This window comes from Vanellus vanellus (genome assembly GCF_965231255.1).
Source record: "Vanellus vanellus genome assembly, chromosome: 16".
In the NCBI taxonomy this organism is placed as follows: Eukaryota; Metazoa; Chordata; class Aves; order Charadriiformes; family Charadriidae; genus Vanellus; species Vanellus vanellus.
The window spans coordinates 15,808,415-15,829,591 of NC_138921.1; the positions used below are offsets into that span (position 1 = coordinate 15,808,415).

The 21,177-nt window shown below is 48.0% G+C and overlaps 2 protein-coding genes across 4 annotated transcripts in view; one reads left to right on the top strand and one right to left on the bottom strand.

The window, feature by feature from the left end:
* The first annotated feature begins 480 nt into the window (after nt 1–480).
* Nucleotides 481–9,175, top strand: TCHP (trichoplein keratin filament binding). Of its 2 annotated transcripts, none has more exons than XM_082491657.1 (12): nt 481–809; nt 1,521–1,725; nt 2,929–2,985; nt 3,528–3,596; nt 4,429–4,602; nt 5,095–5,207; nt 5,528–5,594; nt 5,884–6,056; nt 7,045–7,126; nt 7,356–7,541; nt 7,635–7,778; nt 8,487–9,175. In XM_082491657.1, exons 1-12 carry the CDS (start codon nt 598–600, stop codon nt 8,517–8,519), a joined length of 1,515 nt encoding a protein of 504 aa, XP_082347783.1. In that variant the 5' UTR covers nt 481–597; the 3' UTR covers nt 8,520–9,175. The 2 variants fall into 2 exon arrangements, with proteins under 2 accessions (XP_082347783.1, XP_082347784.1); XM_082491658.1 differs by having other exon boundaries at nt 5,887–6,056.
* Nucleotides 9,176–11,823: 2,648 nt separating this feature from the next.
* The window catches only part of GIT2 (GIT ArfGAP 2), a 33,011-nt gene continuing 23,657 nt past the window's right edge, over nt 11,824–21,177 (bottom strand). For both annotated transcript variants that reach the window (XM_082491681.1, XM_082491680.1), the window contains 4 exons: nt 19,081–19,163; nt 18,740–18,922; nt 13,553–13,616; nt 11,824–12,667 (listed from right to left, as the gene is read on the bottom strand). In XM_082491681.1, coding sequence (XP_082347807.1) covers nt 12,455–12,667; nt 13,553–13,616; nt 18,740–18,922; nt 19,081–19,163 — 543 coding nt within the window. In that variant the 3' untranslated portion in view covers nt 11,824–12,454. The remainder of the gene's footprint in view (nt 12,668–13,552; nt 13,617–18,739; nt 18,923–19,080; nt 19,164–21,177) is intronic.

A 21,177-nucleotide genomic window follows, 5' to 3' on the forward strand; every position in this document is an offset into this window, starting at 1 on the left:
CCGACACCGCTCAGCCCCTCCCCCGGTTCACTCCCCCCGGCTGTGCCCGGGGGCAGCGCGGCTCAGCCCCGGCCTGGTGAAGGCCGCACGGGCTGTGCCCCGGCAGCGGGGGGCGGGAGGTGGAAATCGGAGCATCCCCCCGCCGCGGCTGTTTGCGGTGTCTCGGCCCCGCGGCGGCCGTTCCCCCCCCCCCCCCCCCCCCCCCCCCCCCGGGCAGGTGCAGGGTTCCAGGCCGGTCGTTGTTAAATTATTTAATGGAGATAAATTTTTCATAGAGCGCAGCAGGTGGTTGGGTTAGCGCGGCCCTCGCTGGGGGAACGAACCCGCCGGAGGCGCGGGGGGGGTGTGGGGTGTGTGTAATTATAAACGCCTCTGCGAAGGGTCGGGGGTGGGAGTGCCGGGGGTGACCCCCGGGCTGAGCCGGAGGGAGATCGGGGAGAGGGGGCGGCAGCGCGCTGTTTTTACCGGCCCTTCTGGAAAAACGGGTGGCGGGGGCGACGCCGGACCAGGCGGTCCCCCCGCCTTCCTCCGTCCCTCCCCGCGAAGCCGGGCCCGGCGTGTCCCTCGGCGGCGCCCGTAGCGGCCGGGCGCGTTGCCATGGCGGCGGGCGGCGGCCGTTGGCGGCGGGCGATGGCGCTGCAGTGGGCGGCGCGGGGCCGAGCCCCGGAGCGTTGGGCCGCCGAGCGGCGGCGGGAGCTGGAAGCGGCCAACCGGCAGCGGTGGGAGAGGGCCAGCCGCTCCTTCGCCCAGGCCGCCATTTGCTGCTCCAGGCAGGCGCGGTGGAGCGCACCGCGTACCGTCCCGCCCAGGTACGGGCCGGGCCCCGGGCGGGGAGGCCGGGCCGGGGACAGGGGGCCGGCGGGTGATCCCCGCGAGGCGCCGGGTGGCCTTGTCCATGAGGCAGAGATGTGCCCTGATGGCTATAGAGGGCCAGTGGTCTTCTGGGAGGCCAGCAAGGTGGAGGGAGGTCATCCTCCCCCTCTGCTCTGCCCCGGGGAGGCCACGTCTGGAGCACCGTGTCCAGTTCGGGGCTCCCCGAGTCAAGAGGGACAGGGAACTGCTGGAGAGGGTCCAGCAAAGGGCTCCGGAGATGATGAGGGCACTGGAGCATCTTTCTGATGAGGAAAGGCTGAGGGACTTGGGGCTTTTTAGTCTGGAGAAGAGAAGATTGAAGGGGGAATTTTATCAATACTCAAAGGGAGGGTCCCAGGGGGATGGGAACAGGTCTTTTTTGGTGGTGCCCAGTGACAGGACAAGAGTTAACGGGCACAAACTTGAGCATAGGAAGTTCCATCTCAACCTGAGGAGGGACTTCTCTCCCGTGCGGGCGGCAGAGCACTGGCACAGCTGCCCAGAGAGGGGGGGAGTCTCCCCCTCTGGAGCCATTCCAAACCTGCCTGGACGTGTCCTGTGCCACTGCTGTGGGCACCCCTGCCCTGGCGGGGGGTTGGACTAGATCATCTCCAGAAGTCCCTTCCAACCCCATAAATTCTGTGATTCTCCATGATTCTGTGTGGCAGCCCGGCAGCGGTGCAGCAGGAGGCAGAGGAAGTGGCGGCACGGCTGGAGCAGCGTCGGGAGCGGCTGCGGCAGTTGCTCAGTGAGGAGCAGGAGGCACTGGTGGTGGAGCTGCAGAAGCTGCGTCGGGGCAGCGGGTCGGAGCTCACCGGGATGCGGCAGCGGAGCGAGGAGCTGCGAGCCGTCCGGGAGGAGCGGAGGAGGAAGGTGAGCGCAGCATCAGGGTCCCCCGCGGTCTGAGCCAGGAGAGGCCTCGCAGCCCAGGGTTCATTCCTCATCTCTGGTGATGAAGGAGTGATCCTACAGCCCTCCCGGCGACAGGACAGGCAAGGCTGCTCTCTTGCTTTAGATGTGCGAATCGCACTTGCTGGGGGATGGATATTTGATATCTTCGTTGACACAGACAGTGGGATCGAGTGCACCCTCAGCAAGTTTGTGGGTGACACCAAGCTGAGTGATGTGGTTGACACGCTGGAGGGACCTGGACAGGCTTGAGAAATGGGCCCATGTGAACCTCATGAGGTTCAACAAGGCCATGTGCAGGGTCCTGCACCCGGGTCAGGGCAGCCCCTGTATAGGCTGGGGGATGAAGGGATTCAGAGCGGCCCTGCCGAGAAGGACTTGGGGGTACTGGTGGATGAAAAGCTGGCCATGAGCCGGCAATGTGCGCTGGCAGCCCACAAAGCCAGCCGCATCCTGGGCTGCATCCCCAGCAGTGTGGCCAGCAGGGCGAGGGAGGGGATTCTGCCCCTCTGCTCTGCTCTGGGGAGGCCCCACCTGGAGTACTGCGTCCAGCTCTGGGGCCACCAACATAAGAAGGACATGGACCTGTTGGAGTGGGGCCAGAGGAGGCCACCGAGATGCTGCGAAGGCTGGAGCCCCTCTGCTGGGAGGATGGGCTGGGAGAGCTGGGGGGGGTTCAGCCTGGAGAAGAGAAGGCTCCGTGGAGACCCTGTAGCAGCCTTTCAGTACTTAAAAGGGGCTACAGGAAAGATGGGGACAAATTTTAGTGGGGCCTGTTGCCATAGGACAAGCAGTAATGGTTTTAAACTAAAAGAGGGTAGATTTAGACTAGATATAAAAAGGAAAATTTTTACCATGAGTGTGGTGAAATGCTGGACCTGATTGCCCAGGGAGGTGGTGGCTGCCCCATCCCTGGAAACATTCCAGGCCAGGTTGGATGGGGCTCTGAGCAACCTGATCTAGTTGAAGATGTCCCTGCTCATGGCAGGGGGGTTGGACTAAATGGCCTTTAAAGGTCCCTCCCAACCCAAACTATGATTCTATGGACAGAAGTGCCCCATGCTGCGTTTTTCAGCACTTGGTTTGCTTAACTAACGGCTGCCTTGGGAGGGTTTGATATCTCAAATTCTTCTGTACGCTGACATAATCCAACTCTCGTGTTTCCAGGTTGCTGAGCAGCTGCTGTATGAGCACTGGAAAAAAAACAACGCTGAGCTCCGGGAGGTGATGTTACTTTCTTTTCAGTCACCGCTGCCTTGCATTTATTAAACTTGAAAGTCATCATATATCTACTGTTGTCATTCATCTTGAATTGCAGCAATTGTCCTGAGTTCTGATAAGCAAAAGGCAAAGAAGAAAATCACCTAACAGTGTAAGAAGTCCCCTCGAAGCTGGTATTTTTCAAGAACAGTCAGAAATCTGTTCTGACTCAGCAGATTTTCAGTGCCTGTGATGTAAATATCTCAGGTGCTTTTTGAAGCTGTACCTGTTGTGTCCTTGGCGCTTCCTTATTTTTTATTCTGCTGACCTGCTGCTCCAGCTGCCACAGCTCTGGTTTCAGTGTCACTGTAGTGTTTCCCAGAACTGGCGTGTGACCCTCAGCTTGGGACCTGGTGGGCACAGGACACCCAAACAAGCCCAACTTGGCAGAGGCGGGTCCTGCTTGGAGTTCAGGGCTACAGCTGGGCCAGATGGTGCTCCAGAGCATCCAGTAGATCCTGGGGGACAGGAGAGCCTCTGGCACTAACAGCATCTGTTGTCTACAGGTGGAGTCAGAGCTGCACAGGAAGCATGTGATGGAGGCCTGGGGTGATCAGCTAATGCAAAAAACCAAGGTACGCTGCGGTAGCCCTGGTGTCACTGCTCACTAGGACAGATTCCTGAAACGCCTGAGCAGGTGGAGGTGTGACACTATGTGCCTTTTGACCCGGCTGGCAGACAGCTTGCCTTCCTGTACGTGCACAGCTCAGATGCGGAAGGAATGGGAGTTGGCCGTCTGTTTGTTTTTCTCACAATCAAACCAAATAATGGCAGGTTGCCTTGCTCAGTCCTGTAGCGACAGGGAGTTCTGGTGTCCACAGAACGACAGAAGCTGCTAACAGGAAGGATGCTTTTAACGAAGAGCCATCATTCCTGTCTAACAAGTACACACTGTCCATCTCCTAGAAAATCCAGTGCTGTCTGCTGAAGGGATGTGTTGCAGGATTCACTGTGGCACTGGGGGCTCGTCTAACAGCAAACCGCAGTACAGAGTCAGTGCAAAGCTGCAAAAGCTTAGTATTTGAATATGCCCATGCTAGATATGGGAATACAGTGATTTTGATGTGAAAGAATAATAAAGTTTTTCAAATACAGATTTCAGAGTCAATTAAAACAATAATTGAGGTTGTAATAGCAAAATCTGAGTGTGTTTGTGGGATCACCTGTGCTTAGCGTCAGATTTGTGCAGGGTCCTGCAAAGGACACGTACAGACTGATAATTATTTTCAGGCGGTAATCAGCAGATAGTTTGGCTTTGTCCTTGTGTTCCTTCCTAGTGTTTTTTGTTCCATCTTTTCCCAATACATGTCAGCTTGCAGGAGTTTGATTTGTGAGTTTCCTGAGCCAGGGGCAGTTTCTTTGTGTTAGCCTAACCTTAAATGTCATGTTTTCTTTTGGCTCGGAAAGCAAGAAGCAACTGAACTCAAAGAGAAAAACCGTTATGAAAATGAATATGAAATCGCGCGAAGGGAAGCGCTGGAAAGAATGAGACAAGAGGAAGAGAAGCGTCGGCTGGAAGAGAAGAAGCAAGCGGAGGCGTTGCTTCAACAAATAGAAGAACTGAAATTACAAGAGACAGAGGTAATCTTTAGTTTCTCCTCATTTGAGAAGGAAATTCATTGTTTCACTTGGAAATACAGCAACACTGGCCTGACCCCTTCCCTCCAGGTTTCCACTAGATTAAATCTGGAAGAAAGTTAGCTGTGATGTAATTTCTGTTAGTAATGTAGGCCTCTCCCCTGAACACCGGCATATTAACTGCATTCTGGTGGCTTTGTTTGCCATGCTTGAAATGCGAGCACCCTTTGGTGCTGCACCAGATGAGAAAAAAGATTTGCAGAAACTTCTAAATGTGCCAGGTTGAGGTCACAGGCTCTGTCAGCTGCGGCTCCTCAGTGTTTCTTGTGCTGTGAGCCACTGAGACACAGATGAAATTAATGTGGAATATTTACTGCAATGAGGATTTTGACTGCTTGCAGAGGCACAGAATGGGATACACACTCTGCTACAAACGCTCTCTCTGGGATGTGCAGCTCTGACCTACTCTTTCTTGGTGTTTTTTTTTCCTTTTAGGCAACAAAGCTGAAAAAAGAACGACAGAATTTATTAAAGCAGCAGTGGGAGCTGGAGAACTTGGAAGAAGAAAGGAAACAAATGGAAGAGCACCGGAAGAAGAAAGAGCTTGGGTATGAGATCGAGTGTAGCTTGTTTCAGCAGGGCTTGGGTAGAATCTGTTCCTTTGTCCACAATAGTACCTGCGGCATGAGGAGATGTTTCAGATAGCAGCAGTGGGTTGTAAATACTTGGTTTTTGATGGAACTGCCCAGAAGAGCCAACAAGCAAGTGCATTGGTGCCGTTACTTCTTTTTGTTCATGTTAGCACTAGCAGGTACCTCTGTTGCCTGTAAGTCATGTTGTCACAGAGGTACCTTCTTGAGCGCTGGCGTATAATAGCAGGGCTCTAGAGTCAGTTTGAATGTTTCCTTTTTTTTTTTTTCTCCTTCAGTCGCTTTTTGAGGCATCAGTGTAATGCCCAGTTAAAGAGACGAGCCCAGCAGATACAAGAGGAGCTGGTAAGCGAAAACACCCCTTGATTTATATGTTACAGTTGCTGTGTGCTGAAGAAACTTGTTCTTCGTGTTTTGTTTGTGTGCCTGCCTCTGATGCCTACAGATAATTAGTTAGGAAATCCCTTCCAGCTAGTGAGCAGGGCTGGAGCAAAAAGATCGTGGGGAAGTCAGCAGACCGAGCGTCTTCCTGAGCACGCCTTTGACGCTATGTCACCAATAATTTGTGGAGAGAAGCCCTGCAGACAGGCTGGAAGCCTGTTGGATAGTTGTTAATCTTGTGGTTTTCCTCAAGGAGATAGACAGGCAAATCTTATTAGCCCTCCTCGAGAAAGAAGATGAGGATCAGCGCCGCCAGTCTGCGCAACGAGAAAAAGCTGTTGCAGATGTTGCCTGGATGAAACGTGTCATTGAGGAACAGCTCCAGTTAGAGAAGGAGAGGGAGGCAGAGCTGCAGACTATGTTTAGGTGAGTCTGCCCACCTCTGAGCAACGCCTAAAGAGAGTGTACCTGCTGAACACTCCTGCCTGGTTGGCAGAGCTCTGTTCATGTTTGTTAAATGGGCTTTGAAAGTGGATGTTAGGAAGAGGTGCCTGGTTGGCCTTTGCAGTTCCAGGAGCTCTGCAGTAGAAGTGAGTGCTGCCCTTTCGTTCCACGTGCCCGGTGCTGTGCTGGGCAGTCAGCATGCCAGTACAGACGGACCCAAAGCTTTTCTGTCAGGGCAGAACCAAAGCCTGCAGTTGTTTTTCCAATTACCTCAACCCAAGACCTAGTCCCTAATTTCTGTTACATTAACTTTAATGCAACAGCTTTAATAACAAAAAGAAGTAGTAACCCAGAGAGGGCAAGAATCACCTTTTAGTTGTAAGTACTTTGTAACCAACTTTCAATGATTCTGCATTACTGATGTGGAGGGGTTTAAGTCTAAGTGACCCAAACCCCACATATTGTTTTCTTTTGTATCTCTGAGCTTGCAGATAAAAGCTGCCTCGAGTTCCTCCTTTGGGTTCACCTTATGCTCTTCCCAGTGCAGAGAGCATTGTCACTGGTAACAGGACGGCGTGCACTACCACCAAGTTTTAGTTAAAGGTTTTGTTGCAGAGGGAAGAGTTGCAAAATCTTCAACTTTTCCAGCAATGCCCTTAATTAGCCACCCCCCTGTGTGAAGTAGTTAAGAGGCAAGCTTCCTCCTGCGCCTGGAGCAGACTGGCGCATCCAAGAAGTCTTGTTACAAGCCAATGTTTCCTTTGGTGTGTTACCTCCTGCTGTTCAGTAACAGGGGGACCAGAGCGGTTCTCTGCAATAGGCACAGGTGGGGCGGACACACCAACTGCCTGGGAACAAATGGGAACAGAAACCTGGGTGCTCCTCTACAGCTCATCTATGCCCATGGAGTATATAGGGTTTTTTAACTGGAAGTAGTAACCTTAGAGATGATTCTTCCTCTCTCCTTTAGTGAAGAAGCTAAAAAAGTCTGGGAGAAGAGGGAAGAAGAATGGGAAAGGGAGAAGAAGGCCAGAGATCGCCTGATGAGTGAGGTGATGACCTTTTTTGATGAGGTGTCTCTCTTGGTTCGATGAAGCCATCACTCCAGCTGTAACCCCCACCCTCCAGAGGGTTACAGCCTTCAGTACCCAGCACAGAGTCTTTCTGCTTGTCCAATACATTTCCTGGGAACGGTTTAACCATTGCACTGAGATTTCCCCAGTTGTAAGTCTGGCCCCTTTCCTAACTTACCTTCTCCCTTAATCCTCTCTCTTCACAAAGGTCCTTGCAGGCAGGCAGCGTCAGATCCAAGAGAAGATGGAGTTAAATAGACGAGCCCAAGAAGAGTCTATAAAGTATCGAGAGCAGCTGATTAAAGAACTTGAAGATGCAAAAGAACTGACTAGGCGAGAGAAGGAGCAGGAGGAGGAACTGAAGACAGCCCGCAGGCAGGAGCTGGAGGCGCAGGTACGGCATGCTTTCCACACACGCACCCAGCTGTTGAAGGTGCCCAGTCTGCGTCCAGTCTTGCCATAACAGCCCCATCTTCTCTGTGCCCAGCTGACAGAGCGCCGCTTACAAGAATGGGAGGAGCAGCAGCGCCAGAGGGAGGAGGAAGAAGAGGAGAGATCAGCCCGGCAACGCTGTGAGAAGTTAGTGCAGGAGGAGGCCAAGCGCATGGCTGAGCAGGGGCATCGCAGCAGGGTAGGTGGCAGCGTTAAGGGGAAGCCTGTCCATACTGGTCACCCTGACACGCCAGCACATCGGGGAGGGCGATGGCATCGTGCAAGCAGAACTGTCGCTGCTTCTAATCTGCACCTTAGTTGCCACACGGCACCAGGGCAGAACACTGGGCCTGTTCCTGCCCTGGTGCTATTTCTGACAGAGGTCTATAGTTCTCTCTTATAAATTGCTTTTCTTTTGCTGATATTGATGCTTTAGGTCCCAATTTTCAAATATTTTTTGAGGCAGACTTGTTGCTACAGTGTCAAATGTTATTCTAATGGCTTTCAGCATTATCAGCTGCATTAATGCAGTTGGTACAGTGCATCTCATCTGCTTCATGTCTTTCTGTCTTCTGTCCTGCTTTGCCGAGCTCTAAAAACAAAGATGAATTTAAGTCACCCTACTTAAACCACATGCCCAGCAGGTGCTACTTTTCATACTAAACTATGAGCTACTCCAGAGTAACTCATCTCTGCCATTTGTGAGACAGTAGCTACAGAAGTCAGGGACAGCCGGAAGGAGGTGTTACTGCCTTGAAGTATCAACTCTTAAACATTACTGCTGCCTCTTCTTGGAGGATGTTCTGTACTCTCCAACGTATCTCCTTTGCATGCTGCATAGCGCGTGCATGGAAGATTAATTCTGGAGCCCATAAAGTAGTTATGATCTTTGTTTTGACCCTGTTAGCTCTACAGTTACCCAAAAGCAGCATGGACCTGAGGGGTCGTGTTCTCTGCACCTGAGGAACCAGCACTAAATGGAGTTGCAGACTACAGAAAGAAAACTTCAAAGAATCAAGGAACCCCTGAAGTAACAGTGGCTTTGGAATAGCCTACAATGACACCGAGACTTGACTCAGTAGATTTCTGAAAACATCTAGCTGTGGCCCAGCTGAACACAAGAGCAAATTTCTACTGGCTTCAAGAACTCAGAGGTACGAGAATCCTTGCAGCACTGAACTGCTTCAGGTGCTCTGTGTTGGGGAGTTGTGATGCTGTATTTTAGTACGTGCTACACTGGGGCAACACAGCAAATAAATGGGCCATTTAGATCTAAACCACGGAAGAATGCACGCCTCCCATGGAACAGGAGCTGTAAACCACTGCGTGCTGTGTTTGCTATTCAAGTGTCAGACTCTCACCTCCGAGAAGCGGGACGTGCCAGGAGACCCAGCTGGCTTTTAGGAGGTATAAAATCATAGAATCGTTTAGGTTGGAAGAGACCTTTAGACATAATTCCTAATGCACTGCAAATCAGTAAGACAGATGATGTGTGCTGCGGCAGTAATTCCTAACACGTACCGTTCCTCTCCAGAAGGTGCTGAAGACTTCATTAATTTTTTTTTCACTTGTTTCATAAACAATAAATACTTGCAACCTGAACAACTGTGTTTCTTTACATGAGCAAACTGCTCCAACAACAGGAGGGGAGGGGAGTTTTAGCTGATTATTGTGCTTGATTCACAGAATCACAGAATGGTCAGGGTTGGAAGGGACCTCTGGAGATCATCTAGTCCAACCCCCTGCCAGAGCAGGGGCACCCACAGCAGTGGCACAGGACACATCCAGGCGGGTTTGGAATAGCTCCAGAGGGGGAGACTCCCCCCCTCTCTGGGCAGCTGTGCCAGTGCTCTGCCGCCCCCACAGGAAAGAAGTCCCTCCTCAGGTTGGGATGGAACTTCCTGTGTTCAAGTTTGTGCCCATTACCTCATCCTGTCACTGGGCACCACTGAAAAAAGACTGTTCCCATCCCCCTGGCACCTTCCCTTTAAGTATTTGTAAGCATTAATAAGATACCCCCTCAATCTTCTTTTCTCTAGACTAAAACGACCCAAGTCCCTCAGTCTTTCGATGATTCCTTGCTATCATTGTCAGCAACTGCTGCTTAAAATCCATCCACTGGTGAGGCACGTTCAGATCCTGCCACAGAGCCAGGTGCTCTTTGAGCACTGCAGGCTTCACTCAACCACAGGAACTTTTTCAAGATCTTTTCTTTACAAAACTAGCAGTCAAATAACCCCAAATAATTTTGCACACTGAAAGGGTTTTAGCATTTTATAGTAATACAGTAAAGAAAAGATTAAGTCAAAATATTGTACAGACAGAATGACACTGATAAATATAAGTTTTGGAAAAAGGCAAAAAAAATTTCATTTTCCTGTGCAGCGTTTCGTAAAGAGCGAGCGAGTGAGTTTGTTTATAGGGGAAAAAAGAGAAAAACAACCCCACTGTTGTTATTTCAGGTACTACAGTGCTGCATGATTTGAGGGCCAATCTACTCACTACTCTTTAGTTCCACCATCAGTTCTGACCCGCTCTGCCTGTTGGTGCAAAGAGACGATGCAGCACATCAGCATGTGGTCAGAGCACTTCTGTTTTACTGAGAACATCAAAACTGCCTGTCCTGCATGACCATCACCGTGGTTCTGGAGCTATGACACAGTGTGACTATAACCAACCTAGAACAAGGGTTTGTTGGAGATGGGGAACTGACCAGAAACACTGCTGAAGTGACAAAAGGACAAATCAGTTACAGGTTGGCCATGGTTTTACAGCCAAGCCTTCCAACGAGCAAAATGGTTGATTGTAGAAAATCTGGGGCTAGTGTAGCTGGAACAAGGGCGTGCAGTTATCCAAGTGGCCATTTGTTTTGGTACAGAGGCAAGTTTAAACAACTGGTAACTTACAACGTAACCCAGCGTTACCCTGCTGTGGAAACCAGGTAAGATATGTTAAAGAAAAGCAGGGTCCTGAGAGATTTAAAAATACCATCCACTGCCTTTCAACGATGTCAATTTAAGGAAGAGTTCCTAGAAGATTTCCAATGTATTTAATTGCCAGTAGCATAACTTTGAAGTGTGTTTTACAAACATCTTTTGCAGTTCTAATCCCAGCCTGTCTGCGTTCCTGTGAGTTTAGGGTCAGTTCTGGAATTCAGAAGTGCAGAAAGGAAATAAAACACCCTACAACGAAGAACATTACTGGGTTGTCATCTAACTCTCTCCCTTCCTTCCCTCCCTCAAACTTGCACTACTTTAAAAACAGAGCTAATTACAACATACAAGAATCCAACAGTGTTATGGCACTTTGTGTTTATACGTACATAAAACACAGTATGATTTGAAAAGGAACCAACCACTGAACTTCAGTTCATTTGTTCACCTAAATATGGCAGTTTTGCACCAGAAAGCCCTGAAGAGTTCATGGCTTTGGCAGACCGCGTCCTGCAGACCTGTTTGTGGAACAGCAGATAGCTGTTTCTGACTGAAATGTTTCTGTAAAAACTGTCTTAAATGTTCATATCAATTGCTGCCACATGGCAGCCAGTGCAGTACCACAACTTCGCTCTTAACTAGAAGACAACTTTAAGTAGCTGCAGCTGAACTGCCAGGGCCAGCGCCTTGAAAATAACAGCACACTTCTGAATGGGACACAGGCAGAGGCAAAAATTAGTGATTTTCCCCCCACTTCCCCGTGGAATTTAGATTCCTAAAGAGCTCACATTTTTAACACGGGGACTGACACGTTTTTGTGAACTGTTAAGAATGAAAAACCCCGAAACACACATTGACATTTGTCACCCATCTGCCCTTCTAACAGGCAGCTGAGCTTGGGGTACTCCATATGTAGCTTGTAAAATTTTTGAAAGATTTGTATAAAACTTACTAGATAACAGAAATCTTTTCACATTTGGATATGTTGAGGTACAGAGGTTATATGCTATGGCAGACAGAGCTGCATTTGCACTGGCACTCTTCTGTTTTCCTGTTCTGTGATAATTAAAAAAAAAGAAAAAAAAATGTTTAGTAAATTGCATCTTGAGTTACTGAGCAATGCTGCTGCAAACAAGACGGTGCCTTGAAGACGACAGTAAAAATCTGTAGGAAACTTAAGAATGAATTACTAAATCAGAAACAAAGCATAATATTTTAACCACTAATGCCCTAAAGTAACATCAAACATATATATTAATGGCATAGTGACAACTAAAAGAAATAACTATGAAGTTTCAAATTCCTTCCAAAACAGATAAAGTGACAAAGACCTTGTATAGTTACATGTAATAAGCTCGGATGCCCACAACTACTATTGTTTTAGCAGACTAAAAACATATTATTGCACAACAGTTGATATGGGAACAGATAATATTCGGCTCGTACTCCGTTACCGGGACTACAGCCGCCTTCCTGCTGGGGAGCAGTTACGGCCCTGGCGCCGTCAGAGCCTGTTTCGCTGCAGGTTGCTCAGCCAGCGGCATCACAGCACGTGAGGCTCCAGGCCGGACAGAGCAGAGGTGAGATTCTGCCCTCTGATACGCGCAGCTGACTTCCGCTGGAGTTTTGCAAGCAATATCTGAAAGCAGAACGTGGCCCCAAGGAAACATCTAGCAAGAGCTCGATACGACGCTGGTACGTGATAATGACTCGGCAGCTATTCGCGACATGCTATTATCTGTAACTAAACTGGCAACACAGGCACAAAATAAGGCAGTGGGTTAAATTAATCATAAAATTGTTAGAAAACATGCAAAAATAATACTGAGTTTTTAAAAAAAGTTTCTTGCCCCTTTAGTTTTTCTCATAAAAATTCGAATAGTTCCACACCTATATTTGAAATTCAACCTTTAAAAAACAAGACTAAAAAGCCAAGTGTGACTCAGTTGTTGTTCTCTTTGGTTGTGATGGTAACCAGCTGTTTCGCAGCCTTGGCGATGTCGTAGGCGCACTGGATAACTTGCTGCGTGACCAGCTGGATGTCCGTGGTAGGGCACGTCTCCACGGGAAGGGTTTTTTTGCACTCTGATTGGAGTCTGTAGGCACTAGATGTCAGCAGACGCAAAGAAGTCCTTACCAGTTCAGATTTGGGTTTCTGGGAAAGGAAAGCAGAAGCTGAACTTGACAGAACAACAAAACCGTTTCAGGATCACTTTTCATTAGCCGGTACTGTTTCACAAGCGTTCCTTAATACGAAACTCCTGCTGCTATGGCCCTGCTTTCTGCACGGACTTCTCTGTGCTGCAGGCAACGGTATAAGACATCGCTGCAGAGACGTGTGGTAGGGGTGGATGAAACAAGTTCCTGGAATTTCTCCTCTCTCATCTCAGGGACATTTCAAACTGCTGTCAGGCAGCATGCAGGGAATACTGCTTCGTGCTCTCATTTAGGAAGTTACTCATAAAAATTTTCTTGTGCCTGTTCACCCAGCCCATGTCCTGGCTGACATCAGGGCACAGCGTGTACAAGACAATCCGTTCAGGTAGGCACAACAGCATTAGATTTTCCATGCAGTTTTATAGAGGTACATAAGACTTGAAAAAAACTTAGTCATGGAGGTTTCACCCCCTCAATTGGCTGTGAAGAAACAGATCACTCTGGTAGATGGATAACAGACCTAAACACACCTGCAAGTAACAAATCCAAGCAATGGCACTCAAATGGAAACTGGGGGGTGACGAGCCCAGCAAAATTCCCATATAATCACGTGACTCCTCAAGCTAAATGCAAGTAGCCTCACGCTTTGGAGGAACTATGTGCAATTCTTAGAGTTTTAAGTTCAAGAATAAAATTAAAGGCTGGGATTCACACGTTAGCCCTTCCCAATTGGCACACTAATAAATACAAAGATGCAAGATGGGACAAAAAACGTCTAGTCATTTTTCCCTACCTTTGGCTTTTGGTTTTCAGGTACTGAATGAAGGGAAATCTACTAATGAGGAAAGAGGCCAAAAACATTGTAATGCTGGAAGGTACTTACTTTTGGGAACAAGGCTGCCATTTCTGTTACTGCCACATGTATTCTCTCGGAGCAGGGTATATAGCTGCAAAAAGATGCATTGTATTATTCATTATGTGAAGACTCTGTCCTCTTCAATTTCTCTAGTCAGTGGCCATTATTCTAAAAACAACCAAGTAACAAAACCCTCATATATATTCTAAAAATATCTTTGTAGGCTGCACTGAAGGCAACTGGAGTAGTTCGTGCAACACACAGCATGGAGACTCTTAGTGCCTCCGCAGCATTCCCCAGCACGCTGCAGCACAAGTTTGCATGTAACTATGCCACTTCAGAAAAAGCAGGAACTTAACCAATAGCACTAAATTATTTCTTTATTTCATTATTATTTCTTCATTAGTTTTCATTATTGTTTGATCAAAGTCTGTTTGAAGGAATAGCTCTCCACAACTATTATACCAAACATTGTCAGAAAAAGCCTCAATTTGTATGCAGTTATGGAAATGTGTCTCTGAATATTAGCTGCACATTAATTGGTACGGTTGCATTTCCTAACCTTCCCCCCACCCCACTATTTAAATGCTAGAATTTGTCTCCAAATCATATAGAAAATTGCTGAGCTTGTTGTGTTTGGCGTCTGCACAACTGCCACATTATTGTTACGTATGGGAGAGTGTGCCAGGCAAACTGGTTCATGTAAGTCAGGCACAAAGTAAAGTAAGATTCTGCAGTTTGAAAATATTTAAACAAAATCTGGTGACACAGAGGTGCTTTGGGAAAAAAACCAACTATTTTTCCTCAGTGCAGTGTTAACGATCAAAAGTGGATTAAAAACCCCACTTTGTATCTGCGTAAGTTTAGCTTGCTGCCATTTCAGGGAAATCTCTATCCATCTCTTTCTGCATAAACCAAGAGACTGTAAAACCAGTCTACTAAAAGAAAAATTTTAAAACTGTTAACAATCTAAGCAGCTAAAAATATCCAGTAATCTCTGAAGTTAAAAAAAAAAAAAAGGTGTTTCAATGGATTTTATGTTTCAGAGTTGAATTTCGGCCATCCAAACTCTTAAAAATAATTTAAGAGCCAAGTGTTGATATTTATAGGACTGTCTTGTCCACACCTCTGAAGCAATGTAATTTTCCTGCACTTCTTTTCCATGTGTAAGTTACAAAGTAGAAGCCTTTAAAAAAACACACTTTGTACCTAAGTTACCAAAATACAGTAAACCCCAAAACCTGTATTCAAAACACTTGGCAGCACAAGGTGAAGTCTGAGCTCCATAAGCTTTTAACCCATCGGTTCTCAGCTAACCTCTGCGCGATCTCTGTAACAAACGTGCCTCTCCGGGTCAGCAGCCCAGCTAGAAGCTTTCGCATGTTGCAGATCTGCATGTTGAGGACACACCTTGATTCCAAGGAGATTTATTTCCATCCTTGTTATCAGTTTAGTATCTGTTGAAGCCAGGAATGCAGCACTAGGTGCATTATTTCACCTCTCTCATTTCACAAACTGAAAGGCTGGATACCTACCGAGAACGGCTATGCCAAACTTCCAGCACAGAATTCATACCTTGCTCTTTTGGCAAAGTTTAACTCAAGATAAAACATCACATGAAGGTAACTTAAGAACACCAAGATGCCTTCTTGGATTAATTTATACACAGTAAACAGACAACGCACAATTCTCATACAGCAGCTGACAGGTACATGCATCTCCAAACTACCAACTGCTTTCAGCGTGTAAGTTATAGGCTAAATATTCAGTAATTCTGGTGAGTTAGCTAATTAAACAAATGCAGATTCCATTAGTCCTCATAGATTTCACTTCTGACACATATGAAATGAAAACTGGTCTGTTCAAAAGGGATTTTAAAACTATTTACCATAAGCTGCTGCGAAGCGGTGTGTTAGTGTGGTCTGTCAAAAGTCTAATTTCAAAATACTTGGTTTTAATCTTCAAAAACTCAATTTCAGTGTAAGTTAGTTAATGTGATTCAATCTTAAGCAAGAGAATCTCAAAATCACAAAGCAACAGCATTCAAGAAAAATATTCAGCATCTGTAGATTATGGTAGATCATTGCCCTTTGAAGCCAAAAAAAAGACAACATTGCCCCCCCCCCGTCATTATTTATGCAGTCATCTTGCAATACCAAAGGTGCAAAAATAGGTCACTTGCAAACGCACTGAGAAAGCAGCAACACACTGGGGTCATTTTGGCAATGCAGGAAAATTGCTTTACAAAGTAGCATTTCCGTATGTCTCAAATCACATGAGTTCTGCCAAATAAACTAAAAGCTGAGAGAAGTCTTTCAAGCTCACTGTAATTCCCATCCTGCTATTGAGTTAACCATTAATTTGCTCCCCGCGAGCCACACTGAAGAGCACTGTACCTCATTAAAAAGCCAGTTTGTTGATTAAACCCTTCACTAACAAGGCAGAGAAAACCCTAAGAACTACTTGAATGAAAGACCAAGATTAAGGATGTATATTTCATGGTACGTTCCCTAGGTTCGCTGCAAAGTTCACAGTGTGTCTTGGAGGAATGGCTTTATTTTATAGTCTAAACAGTCACTGTAAGCTCATGAACTAAGCAGACACATTTGTTGAGTTTACACACATTCCAGTGAGACATGAGGAAGATATTCAAGTAGTGACAGCTTGGAAAAAAGAATCCATCAATAGCAGTAACTTGCGGTAACCTCTTCCTCCAATCCTGATACTTGTAACTGACAGTAATACCTGGGGTTTTATAAAACTTGGGAAGTTCTGTTTTAAAGAACATCTAACTTAAAATTCATTTTTATTTTAGGCATTAATAAACAATATTTTAGTCAGGTTGGAAGATACTACATAAGCACACAGATTTTTTTTCATTGATTCAAGATACAAATGATCTCATTTGACATGCCAGCTGTATAAACAGTCGAGGGCCCAAGCTGTCAGGTGTGAATGTTATATGTTGGGAACCATGAAACTTCTGCTACTTTTGCAACACTGCACAGAAGCAGCAACCACGTGTTGTGCTGTTGGATGTGATAATGGGCAATAAGCAGAACAGAGACAGGAGAATCTCTTGAACTAGTGACAGTTCCAGTTCCAGGCTGTGATTCTGTTCCCCATTAAATCCGTAATGAGAGCTTTGACTGAACAGGTAATATCACAGGTTCATAACTCTCTGTACGAGCTACCTGCAGTTTCTCTATCATCTGAAGCATTTCATGCATAGCCTTTAACGACCCCCGTGCAGATGGTGCGTGAGGGAAAGAGGCAGCAGAGAGAAACAGAAAGGACACTGTGCCTGGGAGGCAGGGACAGAGGCCAGAGTACCAGGAGGCAGGACCGGGCTGCTGGACGGTCAGAGGCTGCAGGGGAGCTCTCTCAGCCCAGGGAACCAGCGTGCTGAAGCAGCCGAGGCTATGTCTGAGCTTGAGCATGCCCGAACGCTCTAACGTTCTACTCGGCCAGTTGAGTACAGGAAAAGAAATGGAAGAAAGCGAGGAAAAAAAAAATAAAGTGTTTCATTAATAGATGATATTCTTGCATCATTTTATTACTCTCTGATTATCTATGCAGCATGTGATTTTTATCTACAACCTTCCCAGCACTAGCCTGGGAGATGTATTATTACATTTTGTAATAATGTATCTCATTTTGTTAAGGAAGTGTTCCCCCTAACTGCAAGAAGAGAATGGTGGAACAAGCATACTCCATCTCCTGCATGCCCCAGGCTGGGCAGTTCTCAGCCCCCTGACACAAAGCCAGGGAATAAGAAAACAACAGCAGCTTCACAGTTCAGTGTTTTGCAAGATTATACTCATTTAAGTACTGGCAAACACCCCACTCGAGGCATGGTACAGAGGAGAGAACAAAAAAGAACATAACAGGTTGTTTCAAAATCTATTCAATTTAACAGCAAAAGCTAGGCAATGCTGCATTGTTTCTTTCACTGCTTTTTTTTTAAAAAAATATAGTTCAAATACTGTAAGCTGTGGTATACATAAAAACCAAACTCATTTAAAGCTTCTCTTACTGTTGCTTCTCATTATGATCTGTGAGAAACGAGCAACAAGGGATTGCAGTGGAAAAGGTTACAGAACAAGGGCAACGAGCTCAGCACAAACACGTTAGAACTCGCCATTCAGCGTGAGAAGGAGAGGCCGCGCGCTGTCCCTTCTAAAAATAGAAAAGTACAAGAAGGAAAAAACATAGAACAAAACTGGCCCCATTGTTGTACACTTCTCTCAGCGAGGCAGGAAGCGAGGGCTTAACACAAATCGCCAGCCACTTCTCACAGGTAAAGCCGGGCACAGAGTTTGGGATGGGAAACGGAATGTAAGATCTGCCAGTCTGCAAGTTCAGATTTTCTGGAGACCAAAGCTGTTCCAGACCTAAAGCATGTTTGTACCTGGGAAGACATAACTCCTATTTACAGTCTTCTACAAAAGCTGTGCAGGAGCACCACCTGATGGATCAGGCAGGGGGGCGCGATCGTTTTTCACTCGCTCACAGCTATTCTGAAAATTAATTTTTCAGTCGGGCCAGAGGTTCCCCACGGGAGCTGAAGCTGCATGCTGCCCAACGTGCTGCTGAACAGCCTCCCGATTACCCAGCTACGTCTGTGTTTAAACCAAACAGTTCAAAGTTGCTTTTGCTGGGATGTTATCTGTACTAATATTTCATTAGGAAAGCCAAATTCTCCCTGCCTTCACAATTTTCTCCTGAAAGCAGACTTGATGTTACTATTGCACTTCTGTGGAGTGTCCTTACCCAAGGACATGTAGGCCTGGAGAGCTGAGAGAAATGTATGCCAAGTTCTCTCTGCAATACTCATTTGATTCGTATCTAAAACACCACCCACTTTGCAGCAGGACTTCACGAGTGCTTTGCTCCCAGTGCTCCCCGTCCCTGTGCCAGCTGTGGGCAAGCAGTGGGCAGCGCTGCAGCCAGAACCCACTTGCAGGGGACTGCACTGCCTTTTTGGATGGGAGTGTGTGTTCCCACCGCCTGTGCTGGTCACTTGTCCCCACTCACCTCGTGGCACTCGGTCCAGTACACCAGGAAACACCACCGACCTATGCGTTTTGTAGGTATGAAATGAGCACCTCCAGCATTAATGCGTGGGGGTGTTGGTTGTACTGCTGCAAACACCTGAAGAATTTTCTTCATTTTCTCACAGACTCCGGAGCTTTTCTGTCACTCACGCCTTACCTGTCATGCTTGTTCTCTTGCGCTGCTCGCAGCAGCTCCTGAATATTCTTAGTGATCTGCTCAGTTTTCCGAATCACATCTTCTGTACTGGGCAAACTGGAGCTGGGAGCTGTGTCGGCATCTTCAGGGATGGATCCCTCCCCCTGCCAAATGACGCTCCTCTGCCGGCCCTTCCTGCCTGACCTGCAAAGGAGCAAAGCAGAGGTCAACCCTGTGGGACAGAACTGTCCACTCACACAACTCCCCATCCTCCGACAGCGGGGAGCTGTGCCGTCGGCTCTGCGTCACTGCAGCATCAGCTCTGCATCACTGCGGCGTCAGCTCTGCATCGCGGCACCTACCCTGTCTCCTCCAGCTCCAAAGGGGCGGTGGGGTTATCATAGTCGCTCTCAGACACGCTGCTCTGCTTCTCCAGCTTTGAGGCCTGCAAGGAAGACAGATTTATTTCAGCGCTGTGCAGGAAAGAAGAGCCCCAAGCTGTGCCAGCACCACGTCCTGCATAGGCGGGCTTGCTCTTTAGCACAACAGACCCTGCACCAGCCGCTACCCTGGAGCCCGGCGTGCCTCCCTGTCCTGTGCCGGGCTCCTGCTGCCAGCTCGAACCCGAGGCCCTGGGCACTGCCGGCATGGCACAGCCCCACCACAACCGCAGCAAGGGCTCTGCCCCGGCACTCTGCAGGGCTGCGGGGAGGGACAGGCAGCCACAGCACAGCGTCCTTCCCCTGCCATTGAAACTGCCAGGTGGGCAGGCAGGGGAAGGCCCACCAGGAGAGGGCAGGACCACCAGGGAGGAACAGGCCAGACCAAGAGCAGGAGGCCCACAGCAGACTGGAGATCAGACACAGCACGGCAGGCTGAACGCAGAGAGGAAACCAAACCAAACATGGGAGGCTGAAACGGGAGTTGAGGCCCAGCACAAGGTGGGAGATGAAACCAAGTGTGGAAGGCTCATGGCAGAGTAGGAGGCTGGACCAAGTGTGGGAGGCCCGTGACAGAGTAGAGGCCAAATCAAACATGGGGGTCTGACCACACAGCAGAGGCTGACGTGGGCATGGGAAGCCCACTGCAGAATGGGAGACCAAAATGAGGGTTGAGAACTGTTAGAATGGGAAAGCCAAAATAAAGACTGAAGACTGAAATAATGGTGGGAGGCTCATTGCGGAGTGGAGGCCAAACTGCAGGTGGAAGACCAAAGGGCACATAGGAAGCCGAACCAATGAAACTTGGTGATCATTGAAGACGGGAGGTTGAAATGGGGGCAGGAGGCCAACTGCAGAATGGAGGCCAAAATGGAAAGAGAGTTGAGGCACATTGCACATTGGCAACCAAAACAAGGTTGGGAGGCTAAATAAGTGAGAATTGTGGCCCACAACACAGCATAGGATGAAACAAAGACAGGACGCCTAAGCATCAAGAGTAGAGGGCCACTAAAGAATGGGTATCAAAAGAATGGAGGCATGCCGATTCCAAAGTAGAGGCTGAAATGAGGGCAGGAGGCACAAAAGGAAATGAAGGCCAGAGCAAGCATTGTAGGCACAGATAGAAGCGGAGGCCAGACTGAGCATTGTAGGGACACACAAAGAAGAGGCCAGACCAAGTACGGGAGGCCCACTGCAGAGCGGAAGGCTGATCCAACCAGGAGTCTGAACCCAGAGTAAAGGATAAATGAAGACTGGGATACCAAAATGAGCTTGGAGGCCAAATACACAGCAGGGGCCAAACCAAGAGTGAAGGCTCACAGCTGAGTGGGAGTCCAAACCGGGAGTGAGAGGCACACAGTAGAGTGGATGGTGAACTGGACCTGTGACTCTGACCTCAGAATGGAGGCCCACCACAGAGTAGGAGGGCAAACCTAGATTGGGCAGCACACAAGGAAGGTGAGGTAAAACCTAGAGTGGGAGGACCATGGCAGAGGGAAGGACAAAGACAGAGCTGAAGGCTGAACCAAGAGTGGGAGGCCTGCTGCAGCACAAAGGCTGGATCAAGTGTGAGAAGGCCCAGCTGCAGAGTGCTGCTCCAGAGGGTGGAAGCCATAAACAGGGTCAGAGGCACAGTATTTTCCTACTCTCCCCTTCACATAGCATTTCCTGGGGAGATGCAGTGACTGTGTCTACACCGAACCAGAGTGCCACCCATTCCCTGCCTCTGAGCACATGTGCTTTCTCCCAGGTGCAATGGTAGAACACTCACCACTTCCTTCTCCCATACAGACCAGTCCTGCACCTCCCAGTAAAACATCCAATCTGTGGGCAAGGATGATGCTCAGGGTTTTTTTCCCTAAACTCCTTTTCAATTTCTTTTTTTTTTTTTTTTTACCCTCTCAGAGGGCTGCTAACAAATAAGCATAATTGCACCATGACAGCTCAGAAGTGCTCTCCCTGCAGATCCAAACATACAGCCCCCTCTGACAGCAAGAGATTCAAAGCAGACTTTCAGAT

Bases quoted from the DNA above. Each gene is read 5' to 3' on its own strand.
- TCHP (XM_082491657.1), top strand. From the start codon at position 598: ATGGCGGCGGGCGGCGGCCGTTGGCGGCGGGCGATGGCGCTGCAGTGG. The intron at 3,597-4,428 runs GTACGCTGCGGT...TGGCTCGGAAAG, and splicing joins AGCTAATGCAAAAAACCAAG to CAAGAAGCAACTGAACTCAA. The intron at 7,779-8,486 runs GTAGGTGGCAGC...TGACCCTGTTAG, and splicing joins AGCAGGGGCATCGCAGCAGG to CTCTACAGTTACCCAAAAGC.